General features: G+C 37.5%; 1 protein-coding gene across 16 annotated transcripts in view; it reads left to right on the top strand.

Annotated features, from left to right (window-relative positions):
* The window catches only part of DMD (dystrophin), a gene marked incomplete at its 3' end in the record, with an annotated part of 1,131,161 nt that overhangs the window by 1,093,855 nt on the left and 24,987 nt on the right, over positions 1 to 12,319 (top strand). For 12 of the 16 annotated variants that reach the window (XM_079310888.1, XM_079310881.1, XM_079310887.1 and 9 more), the window contains 4 exons: positions 400 to 438; positions 4,885 to 4,950; positions 6,231 to 6,296; positions 9,324 to 9,482. In XM_079310888.1, coding sequence (XP_079167014.1) covers positions 400 to 438; positions 4,885 to 4,950; positions 6,231 to 6,296; positions 9,324 to 9,482 — 330 coding nt within the window. The remainder of the gene's footprint in view (positions 1 to 399; positions 439 to 4,884; positions 4,951 to 6,230; positions 6,297 to 9,323; positions 9,483 to 12,319) is intronic. The other 4 variants (XM_079310882.1, XM_079310875.1, XM_079310877.1 and 1 more) reach the window with 2 other exon arrangements.

The following is a 12,319-nucleotide window of genomic DNA, read 5'->3' as shown; positions in this document are numbered from 1 at the left end:
TGTTTGTGACCTTCCTAGATGATTTCTTCTTTTCTCAGCCTATAAATTTAGCCTTACTAAAGGACTTTGATGTCTTCATGGAAAAAAAAAAGCAATAATGATGCACATGAAGTAATCAATGATTTAACCCAGTTCCCTTTGGTTTTTTACATGTTTAATCAGTTGTTTAATGGCAATTGCACGCAGCTTGTTCTCGCTCTTTCTCTTTCTCTTTTTAAATTTTAGATTTCAAGGTTTTTTTCTCACTTTTTGGTTGGTTGCTCTTCACAGCCATTCATGTTGGTCTGTTGGATTTCTGCTTTTTAGTTATTGTGACTTTTTTTTTTAAACTTTCTGTAATTATTTTGCTGCTGAGTTTCTTCTGCCTTTCTCTTCACCTCCTCATTTTTTGTCTTGCAGTCCTGTTACTCTGATCAACTTCTGGCCAGTAGATTCTGCGTGAGTACTTTTGCTGAAGTGTGCTGCTGCTGCTACTGCTGCTGCGCTCCCTCACTTTTTCTTTTTGTTTATTTCTTTGTTTACTTTTACATGAGATCATTTCCTTCTTTCTTTATGATTATTTCCTTTGATGCACTGTCTGAAGGAATGTTTTGATCCCAAATGAGTAGATTGAGATAAATCCTGGATTTTCCAGCACTCATGGATTTTGCACTGTGTACTCTTTCTGGAGTATGTATTTTTCATTGAATTAACAGGGGTTTCGTGCAGACCTACTAATGCTTATCAAAGTTTGTCATTTTAAAGCCTGTGTTTCTGAATAAGTGTCGGTCCTCTGACTGTATACTAAATGCTTTTTGAAAGACAGAGATTGAACTTGATATGGATTTCATTCAGTTTCAGGAATGACACAATTTTGCATATAAAACTATGATTTGGTTTTATGTGTAGCCATGCACACTCGAGTGCCCCAGTTAATCCAGAGCTCACTGGGTGTTTCATTACAGCCTTTTAGATACATTCAGATTTGTGGAGGCAGGTTGGAACTGTTTACTGTATTTTTCAGAAGTTAAAAAAGCAAGGGTTTTCAGCTGTGAAATAGATTTTCATTCTTGCACCACTCCAGCACATGCATTGTCTTACTGTTGTAATAATAGCCTCAGCATAAACTAAAGATAGATATATATTTGCCATTGTGGCATTTGTTACTTCTAATGTTACACGGATGCTTCTAGAATAATGTTAAAATAAGGATTAATTTTAATTCACATATTGATAACTAATGAGAAACTAATAAATAGATTTTTTTTATATTTCTATATGGTGAAATGTATATGGCTTGCACCTCCATTGAAATTTTTGTAGAATAAACAAAAGTGAAATGTATACAATGGAATATTGATTTATAATTTTCTTTGGGAGCACAAACCCTTGGGAAGCTAAGGGAAGTGCTCTACCTCTAGGAGATTTAAGCAGCCAAGAAGCACATCTAATACTGCAAACCTCATATGGCTGAGAATTCACCCACAGAGGATGCCAAAAGTCTGGAGCCAGACTGAAGTAGCGGGGCTTTGAGCTTGAGGATGCACTTTGGATCATGCAACTATGGATCCATATATTTCAGAACACAAGCAAAGTTAAAAGTAACATTTGAAGAAAGCTTGGATCATGTGTAATGCCATTGCTGGGTCTGACTTAAAATGAAATTAAGCTGTCATAACATGGTTATTTCTAGTTACTTATAGTAATAACATTGTGTGCCTACACTGATAGCTTCACACCAAAAGCTTGCTGTTATATACTACAGGGAGTTTAACTCATGTAATACTTGAGAAAACTTGAGTAATACTGAGGAGCAGGATTTGTGCAGAGGGGTTGCACATTTAGTCAGACTGTCTCAAGTATCATCCAGAGCACAGTCCTTCCATCTGGTCTGACAAGGAAGCAGAAAAATAAGAAATTAATAGTGGCTGGAAAGAATTGCCCTTAATTTTGTTCTGCTAACTTTATTTCTTTCCTTCATGCTGTAGCACTTGACCTGCAATTCAAGCTACTGAGCTACCCAGATTTAAAGCTGTTTCTTGGTTACAGGGTGATTCCAGCTTCAGCAGACAAACCAGTTATCATAAAACTTTCCCATGTTTTCTACACTCATGCCTTTTTCTGGTGCTGTCATGGCAGTTCTCTGGTTATCCTTGAAGTGCCTCAGGAAAGCATCACCTGGCAGCACTCAGCCATGCTAGTGCTGTTGTGACACCAACATGTGGTATACATGAAACTGTTCATAAGTAGATATTTTTTTTTTGTTGGAAGTTAATGCTTCTTACTGCTTATTATCCTGTATTGTGCCCAGATATGCTGTTTGCCAGGCATTAAAGGGACAGTTCACAAGTTGTGAGAATTTGTATCTTTTTACTTGAGCTGTGCCGATACAATGATACAAATACAATTTACTGGTTTCTACACTTTCAGGAAGCATCAACTAAAATGCTGAACAAAGAAAAGTACCCTCATCCTGCCAGCCAGGTCTCTGGGGGTGCAGGGAATAGCAGTAAGGTGGTGTTTGCCACTTGGTCACCACTAGAATTCCCAGGCTGCTCCTGCAGACCCCAGCTTGAACAAAGCAGCTGTGGAGCCTTTGTAAAAGTGATGGTTATCTTGGCTAAATATTGGCTTTGTCACTCAGCCTTCCTGCTGACTGTTTGAGCTGATTAGGTGTGCTGAGTATGTGTGCTCAGAAAGGAAGGACTGTGAGCTCTAGCACAGATGGTCACTAAGAGTATGTAAAATACAGCACAGTGGTTCTCAAGTTTGCTCAGAGACTGGCAAAAGTACCTCTGAGCAGCTGAATTCAACACAAAGCAATTCTTCTCTAGCAGGTTTGCTTTCTTAAGCAAACTTCTAAAAAGCTGTTTGAGGTATATCTCCATTGCAGGATGTTCTGAAGCACAGACAAACCTGGAATTGTGGCTTCACTCCTTGCTTGCAGCTGGCAGAATCAGCTCCAAGTTACACAACATTGTGTTGTCTTTTAAAAAAACTATGTATTTTTATATATATTATGCAACTTGATCACTTTTGAAGTTACACCATAATTTCAAGGCAGCAAGGATATATTCATGCAGTCAGGCCTGACTTTTTGCCATGCAGTACTGCAAAAAGAGACATCTCATTGCCCAGCCAAGTGCTGCCCCTTCTTTTGTACTGGTACAAATACATGTGCTATGTCAGGGTGAGAGGCACTAAGAGAATGATACAACTCAAAATTGAAACTACTTTTAACACATATTTTCTAGTCTATGCACAGTAATAGCATCAATGTGTGTGTGTTGAAAACAGGACCTCTTCTTGCATTGATGGTACCAATTAAGACCAGCTTAACATCTGCTGTATGAAAAAAAAAAATAGAAAAAAAGAGGGTAACTTCAGTTTATCAGAAAACCATCATTATCTTGCTCCATGATCAACTGCTCTAAAGAAATTGCATCTTTTTCCCCTCCCTTCCCTGCACATTTTTACACAGAATGGGATATTGAGTCACAGAGAAGCAATGCCCATCCACTGAATCTCTGCTGCACTGAGGAATTCTGTGAACTGAGTGTTTGTCCTCTAGTGTGTGTTGCAATAATGCTTTGATATGTGATGAGTAGAGTAGAGGCCAAAGCTCATTTCAAAGAAAAAATTAGGTTTGTTATATGTGGCCTGTAATGTTTTAAAGAGGAAAAACCTTTGCTGTTCTGTGAGAAGAGATATTAATGATGATGAATTTTTGAGTATACAGCATACAGCTCTATGAATTCAGAAGGATCCTAGTCTAGAGCCCTTTGGAGGCTGATTAGAAACCTGGTGGCTGAGAAGTCCAGTAGAATTACAGCAGAATTATCAATCTCCTAATATGAGAACATTATAAACCAGAAGATTCTTATAGATTTGGTTTATAACAAGTAAATAGAAAACCTGTCAACTTGTACAATGCAATACAATCACTTTTGGGCAGTCCCAGCTTGATCCACAGTATCCAACAATTCAAAATGGGGAGAAACTCCTCCCTCAGTCAGGAATTCCAGAAGGAGAGTCGGCAGAGATGAAATAAAGGGCAGTTGAAATTCAGCAAAAGTATGAAATTGCCATATAATTTGGGAAGCTGCATCACTTTTTGTTAGTCTGACACCTCTCAATATAGGTAGATTGGCTAAATCCCACGTGGCACAAAGGGTGCTCTCTGAATTGCATAGGCAACATAATGTAATGTTGATGCTTTCCAGAGCTGGGGCTGTAAGAATGAGGAAAGTCCTATGAATTGTTTTCCTCAACAGAAAACTGAAGAGGACCTCATGCCATCTGCCAGGCAGAAAACCCAACATAATATAGTGTCCCCCTGTATAACACACTGAGCTACCATTGAGTTTGCAACTCTTGAAAGATGTTAGGCAAAATCATCAGTGTCTGCAGTGTGTTATTAAAGGCGTGTTTCAGACATTTTATGCTTCTTGTATTTATTTCTAGCTGCTTGTGGAATAATTCTTAAAGGCTCTTTTGAGTGGGATGTGTTGGAAGCAGCCACTGGAGCAGGGTGGGAGGCAGAGGAGAGGTTCCCAGCAGGAATTTGGCAGCCTATGCAGGGCTGCATGTGAAGTAGAAATGCCAATGAAGGAGGCAGATGTGAAGGGAAAACCAGGGTGAAAGCTCTTCTATAAATCCTTTGGAAAAGGCTTTGGGAGTTGGTGTGAAGAAGAGTCATGACAATAGATGGATTGCAAATGGTCAAAACCCCAGTGTGGCACCACAGAATGGCTTGAGGAGACATACACAGCACCTGGAGTTCTAACTTGCTTTTTATCAAACATGGCACAAGGCATAGAGATGTGAGGGTATAGGCATAGCTAAGTGTCTTTTTACTTTTAAAGGGGTATTGTTTGTGATTAATCAGTGTTTTCTGCCTTATAGGCCTGCCTCGTCCCCTCAGCTCTCACACGATGATACTCATTCACGCATTGAACATTATGCTAGCAGGTATGAGACCAGCTGGACATTAGGTAGATCTTTCTCTGAGATTTCTTTGAAAAGAAAAAAAGAAGAGCTAGAGGCTACCTGAGCACTTCTTAAAGAAACATAAAATTTGCGGTTTTGCTTTCCAAGCTCTAGGATGCAAGAGCATCATCTGTGGCTGCTGTTAACCAGCCCATCCTAACTTGCATGCCAGGGCTCCTGTGTGGTCAGAATTGATCTTCAGGTCCCTCATTAAGCTGTGCACTCAGTGACTGATAATTTAACAGGACCTGTGGTGATTGGACAAGAGGTAGTGTTATAAGCTAAAAGAGGGCAGATTGAGACTAGTTGTAAGGAAGGAATTTTTGCAATGAGGATGATGAAGCATCAGAGAGGTGGTAGATGCCCCATCCCTGAAAACATTTAAGGTCAGATTGGACGTGGCTCTGAGCCACCTGTTTGAGTTGATGGCCCTGCTCAGTGCAGGGGGGTTGGACTGGAGGCCTTTAAAAGCATCTTCCAACCCAAACCCTTCTATGTTTCTACATAGGGTTTAGTTTTTAATATGGGCCCTGATATAGTAGTACAAATGAGAAGAGCAGAAAGCTCCAAGCTCTCATATGAATCTCAGGGTGTCATTATAATGTTAATTCACCTCATGAAACACCACAAACAGGATTTTTCCTTGATTTGGAGAATTTAAAAAAATATATTTAACTGCTTTAGTTCAATTCTCTGCTTTCATACTGCTCCTAAGAATCAAAAAGTGGATTAATGGTGCAAATATTAAAATGTTTTTCCACCAAGCAAGTAAATTTTCAAGGGTTGAAATACTGAAAAATAGTTATTCTGGCCTCTTTCTCTCCTCCAGTATCACTTGATCAGGAGAGGTGTTTCTGAATTATGCAGGACATTTGGGAGGGACTGAGTGTGAAAACTAATGAGAATTGACTGATTGTTACAGTTTTGACAATGACATTGCCAGGTACAAAGCAATTTGTGTAATCTCCTGGCATATTAAGGCTTTTCTTTGATTTTGGAATTAATTAATCAAGAGAAGTTGGGATATAACCTCAAAGAAAGGGCTGAAAACTTAGAAGTGAGTTTATCCAGGCCATTGTAACAAACAATCTTTTGTGATAGCTTATTGCAAAACCTTTTGGTAATCAACAGCAAGTGTAAATTAATTTGAGTTTCAAATTCATCAAAAACATCACGCTCTTTAACTTTCCAGAATGTTAGAACAAACAAAGTTTTTGAAAAAAGAAAATTGGTTTTAATGAGTCTTATGTATTTTTCCACAGGCTAGCAGAAATGGAGAACACCAATGGTTCTTACCTAAATGACAGTATTTCACCTAATGAGAGCATGTAAGTAGGCTGTTTTTGTGGGTTTGACATGTATTTTCTTAGGAAGGTTAAAAAATAGCAATGAAATTTTGTAGTGCTGAATTTGCATGGCCGTGTAACACATCTGGTTCAATTTAATGATGTGCTCATGTCCTTTCAATTTGTATCATAGTGCCTGGATTAATGGCTCATAACTTAATACCAAGTTTATACAACAAATTATTGATGCCTTAAAAATTAAAACTACTAATTTCTTTCCAGAATTACTGATATCTTCAGCAAATAATTTCCATAGTCAAGAAATGGTCATCATCTGATGAGTTCTAAGGACAAATATACAAAAAACCTCCTTCTATCTTAGTTCAAGTTTTGTAATGGTGAAATTGCAGTAAGCTAGAAAATGTTGGTGTGGGAAAAGTGTCATGCAAAACATAAGTGAGGGTAACAGAAATCTTTGTTCTACAAATACCTGAGATACATTGCAAGTGTAAGCCAGGAGGGACCATGAAATACTAGCAGTAGTAAGCTGTAAGCTGGGCAGATCACTGGTAAGCATTCATTGTATTACTTTAAATGTAGAATTATAAATAAAAGTTCTGATTTTTAAGAAGTAGTTAGATCTGATATCTACTGAAATCCTTTGTGGTTCTCCTCCGATAATATTCTTGGTCTTGTTTATTCTCTGAGTGAAAGGACATAGAAATAAATGTGAGTGATGTTTCTGAAGACAGCACAGAAGCAGCTATGTCATGGGTGTGTTTGAAAATTTGATCTTGGTTCATTAACTGTGTAGGAGAAGCCATAGTGTGGATTCTAAATCAATCAGATAAAAAACTGCAACTTCTCTAAAAATATTTATATCTATTCTACATTATCTCATCCTTATCACAGTTTAAGGAACAGATTTTTTTGAAAATTCAGACAATTAAGTCTGTAGCAGTCCTTTACAACACGGAATTCTGGCCAATTTTCATTCACTTAAATTGAGATTCCAAATGAACAGCATTTTATGAGATTGATTCTGAGCCTGTGAGCTCATAATGTTCTTGGATAGCCATAAAGATGTTTCTTTGTTTAAAAATAGTTTCTCTTTTAACTTCATAGGATTGTTGCCTACCAGTATTGAAAGAAAATTCCCTGTAGGACCAAGTGCATTGTTTTAATATATTGGTAAAAGGGGAAATTAAAATGACACCTCAAAACTAATATTGATGCAATGTCAGTGTAGTTTTGTGCAGTTAATGAAAACTTTGTTTCCAAGTCATATGTAAATTTTGTATTATTATGCATAATAGTAATGCTCTAATGGATGGAATTTTGTGTTGCCCCACTGAAATATTTCAGTGTCCTTGTCACAGAAATCATGCATACATTGGATCTATTGTCTTACACTTTGGTCTTACTGTTCTGTTCATTTTTTTATCAGTTAGAGGTTGTACTAGCACAATTCAATTAATAAGTTAACTATCCAGTTTGTTCTCAGTTTGCACTATTAAAATGAGAATAGAACTGTGCATTGTGAATTTTGGAAGAAATATTATCCAGATAGATACAAATTGCAGCACAATCAAAGCTTACCATGAATTCACAACTGTAATTTCTTCAGTTTTGCTTGTCAGATTATACTTAAGTATTATTTGCTGTTCTTGCAGGGTTTGGATTATTTGGCTAATCAGTGCAGATAGAGTGATAGATGGAAACAAGGAAGGCAAGAAATAAAAACACAACATGTATATTTATATAACACAAAACGTTTCATTATGTAGTGTCACTGCAATGATGTATAAAATATCTGTGCAGGCTGAAAATCACACAAAAAGAGTATGCTTGTAATACTACAATGGTTGTGTCACTTGCTCACTGTTAGTTCACTTAAGATCCATAAGAATATTTCAAAATGCAAAGCAGTGGTTTGAAGGAAATCACAGTTGAAGTGCTTCATGAAAAGTATAAATTTAGCAACTGACAAGCCTCTCCTTTTGTGAGAAATTAATACTTCTCTTTTATCAGCTAATGTTAATGTGCTCTACATTGCTTTGGCACTCCTGCAGTCATAAAATTGCATCATTAACATTTTCAGGAACAAAATGAAAACAAGGAAAATGATAATTTTTGAACAATAACAGCTGTTCAAAATGGCTGTTAAATTCTGGTTTAGAAACACAACAGGAAAAAACCCTAAACTGACTAGACTGAATTTTTTTTTATATGAGATCTCCAGCAGCAGTGTCTTATGGTGTGAAGGGAAACCTTTAATGGTTTCTCAGTGACTGCTGGTGTAAGTTGCATTGCTTAGGGCTTGGATGCATCTCCTTAGCACCTAAACCACACCTAAAACAATCCATGTAGTTCTGGGAGGTGATCAAGGTCTTCAGAATTGTATTTCCTTTTCCCTTCCAGAGATATTTCTGTTTCAGATGCCAAGGAGCTTCAGGGGCAATAGAAATAAAGAGATCATATGTATTAAACAGAATATATTTGTATTCTGACAGTATACATCATCTTTAAATTTTAAAAAAGCCTAACATCTGAGGGGAAAGTAACATACTTTCATTATATTAATTCAGGGGGTTTTGTTTATCTAAAGTAGAATTTTATAGAGAAGAAAAAAAAAGTGAAAAAAGCACACACTTATTACATAAGGAGAGTTTGTAGGTACAAAATAAATGCATTGCCCTTGCTTGAATGACCCTTCCACAATGCAGATCAGGCAGCAGAAGATTGCTTTTTTTTGCAAGAGAATTCCTAATTGAAGTTTGTCAAAAGAGGAGAGCTATGGTTGTCAGCTGTTGCAAAACTTGGCTTTAAGTGTCTGAGAAGCAGAGAAAGAGGGAGGTGGTCTCTTCAGAGGAGGAAAATTACCAGAGACTCAGTGAAACAGGTCAGCAGATTTTGCTTTAAGGTGCATTGCTCTGCTGTTGGTTACAAAGAGTTCAGCAAATCTCTTTGTAAGAAATGAGAGACTGGGAGTGAATCATCTCCTGGTATTCACTGTGAAGTTGAAAAGAAGGAAGGGAACAGCCTGTTTTATCCTCCTGTGTTTTGCAGTGATGATGAACACTTGTTAATCCAGCACTACTGCCAAAGTCTGAACCAGGAGTCCCCCCTGAGCCAGCCCCGCAGCCCTGCCCAGATCCTGATTTCTCTGGAGAGTGAGGAAAGAGGGGAGCTGGAGAGGATCCTCGCAGACCTGGAGGAGGAGAACAGGTGGGTTATTCCTCCAGCTGCTGACTTTGAAGTAAAAACTCTGCAAAACACTTACACTTTACAGTTATATGGAATTCCATTTGGTAAGTTTTTAGGGATAAATTGAGTTATAAAATTGCATTTTCTTCTGACAAATAAGTAATTTCATAGTGGGTGAAAGTTGGGCACTCTTTCTCTTTGGTGTTGCTTGTTGCCATTTCTTTAGTCTTTCAATACAAAGTATCATTTACTACTTCTAACTTCGAATTTAATTGAAGTTACCTTCATTAATCACCATATAAAAACCCCAGCTGGATACTTGAAGCATCACAGCACTGCAGTCCTCTTTATACAGTACTCTGGAATCTTGGGCCATCAGCACAAAAACCAGGAGATCTTGATTGGTAATTACAACTGTGAATTACCAAAGCCAGACTGTAAGATGTAAATAATTTAATTCTACCAAAAAAACATGGTTTGTTTGTCTTCTAATATTTTCAGCTTTTATAGCACAGTCTATTGGCATTTTCATGCTCTTTTCTTGCTTCTGTAAGAGCTAGGTACTCTGCTTACATTGAGGGTTTAATGCATTAATAATTTACCTTAGGCTTGTCAAGGAAATAATGCAAGAGTTGGCAGTGTCATAGATCTTCTCTCCATGTATGTCTTCTTTTGATGGTGCTAATCAATTACAGTGGCTCCATCAGAGACTTTTTGTCAGGAGGGTTTAGAAGAATGGAGAAGTTTTTAAGCATCAAGAATGAGGAAGATGTTTCACACAGAAAGCTGTAGTGGAAAAAAGCTCTTGCTCACTGAACAGCAGGGAGATTTTGTTTGAAACAAATCACAAACTTCCTACCATGTAGCACATAAAGCCCAAGTACTTTCTAAAGTGGAGAAGAATCAGTATTTTGAAATGAGACATCATACTTTGCATGTTCAGGGATAGCTTCATTTTCAGAAGATGAGTGTTATTTTTGCAATAGCATTATGTAGTGAATCATGGAAGAAGGAAAAAAATTTGTAATGCTTTTTTCTCTATATACAAAATAAGTTGCCTAGAAAGGAGGGTGACTTTTAAAGCAGACTAGTTTTTGATTAGAAAGGTAGTATATAAAAACTAGTATAACATGGAGCTAGATAGCTAAATTGGCTAAAAAGCTCTTTGAGAGTTCATGCCTTAAATTTCTGCATGGGCTTAATTTAATTTAGCAATTACTGATGAGGTATGGAAAAAGATCTCTGGCAGGAATTACATCTTAAAATATCTGGTTTGGAGTATGGCAATCCTGGATTCAACTAGAGCTGTAGTCTGTAAGGTTATTTCTCTCATTTGTGCTACTGGAGGCACAGTTATGTATGGGATGCCACCACAGGGAGCTTTGCCTTTTGTGGGTGCTCAACACAGAGAGCTCTGTCTCTGTTTCACAGTGTGGAGGTCACACTGCTCTGATTTTCATTGATCATGACAAAATCATGACTTTTTTCTCTGGAAACTGCTATAAATAACTTGTTTGTAAAATGTAAGGTGGTTGCTGAAAAGTGAACAAGTTCTTGTTGTCCTGGTTGCTTGTCACAGCCAGATGACTATGAGTTTATAGATGAAACACTGATTCCTGATAAGAAAAATCACCTGTTCAGACAGGATCAGTCAGGAGACATTCATATAACTTACCTACTTTTAAAAACAGTCTTGTCCCTTTAGATTACTATTTCCTAGTCGTTCTCCTACCTCAAGCTTGTGCAAACCTTTCTTGGATGTTGCCAAGGGTAATCAGCAACCTGACATCTAATTCCTTGTGTGAGCCTGGTTCCAGTGGGTGAACACATCTTCCTTCCCATGCAAATCCTAAAACACCCTCCATGTAAATTTTTGCCACTGCCTCAGGATGAAGACATTCCTTTATTCTCAGGGTGCATCTCCTTGCTGCTGCTGGGCTGGATGTGGTGCACGAGTTGCCCTTTGCTGCCCATGTTGACATAACTCCTCTTGCATAGACTTGGGATAACTTCTGATAACTCAGGTTTAGCTCCCTGCTGTGTCCTGTACAAACCCTTTTCTCTTTTGCTTTGTCTCTTTTGAGCTGTTGATAGAATTCTGACCTCCATTTGGGTTTCAGCTGCAGTTTCTGGCCTCCCAAATATTTCCATCTTGACTTGTTACTTAAATGAAAAAGACTCTTTGAAACTGTAATTCTGAGGTTTTGCTTTTGGACAGTTTAAAAGTTCTGTTGCTTATTTTGAATTCTTCTGAACTGCATTCTCTAACTTACAAACTAACCTAGCTGTGACGTGGTTCTGACTGGGGTTTTGTCAGCTCCAAGGACCTCTTGTTAGATATTCATTATTTATCTGCTAGCATTTTAAGACCTTGGTGCTTCTGTAGCTTGTAAGTATGACTTCCTTAAATAATGCATGACTAAGATTTGACTGCTAAATAATTAATATTTGTTAAAATGTGAGCATTTTATAGAATATTTTCAATGGCTGAAAATGTTGTATTTGAGTTGTAGGTCTTCAGGCTTATGCTGAGTTTTGTATCACATGGAATATTGTGATAAGACCATTTCTGTATTCAAATGACAAAAAAGCAATCTTGCTATTGAAGGCATTATTATTGTATTGCAGTATAAAAGAAAAATCCAATTATAAGACCCTCTCAAAAAACTATTTCCTCAAGAGTGATTGTATTTCAGAGAGAGAAAAGACAAGTTTTGTTGTCCATCTAAAGCAATACATTACATGGGTTATACAGTAGGATAGGCAATACTGATGTAGTGGCTTTAAACAGAAAGCATGTGGTTCTGCAAGACAGAGTCAAAACATTTGCAAAGAATTAAAATACCTTCCTGCTATTT

This window comes from Erithacus rubecula, assembly GCF_903797595.1.
Source record: "Erithacus rubecula genome assembly, chromosome: 1".
Taxonomy (NCBI): domain Eukaryota; kingdom Metazoa; phylum Chordata; class Aves; order Passeriformes; family Muscicapidae; genus Erithacus; species Erithacus rubecula.
The sequence above is the reverse complement of the archived record's forward strand: the minus strand, read 5'-3'. Positions and strand labels throughout refer to the sequence as shown.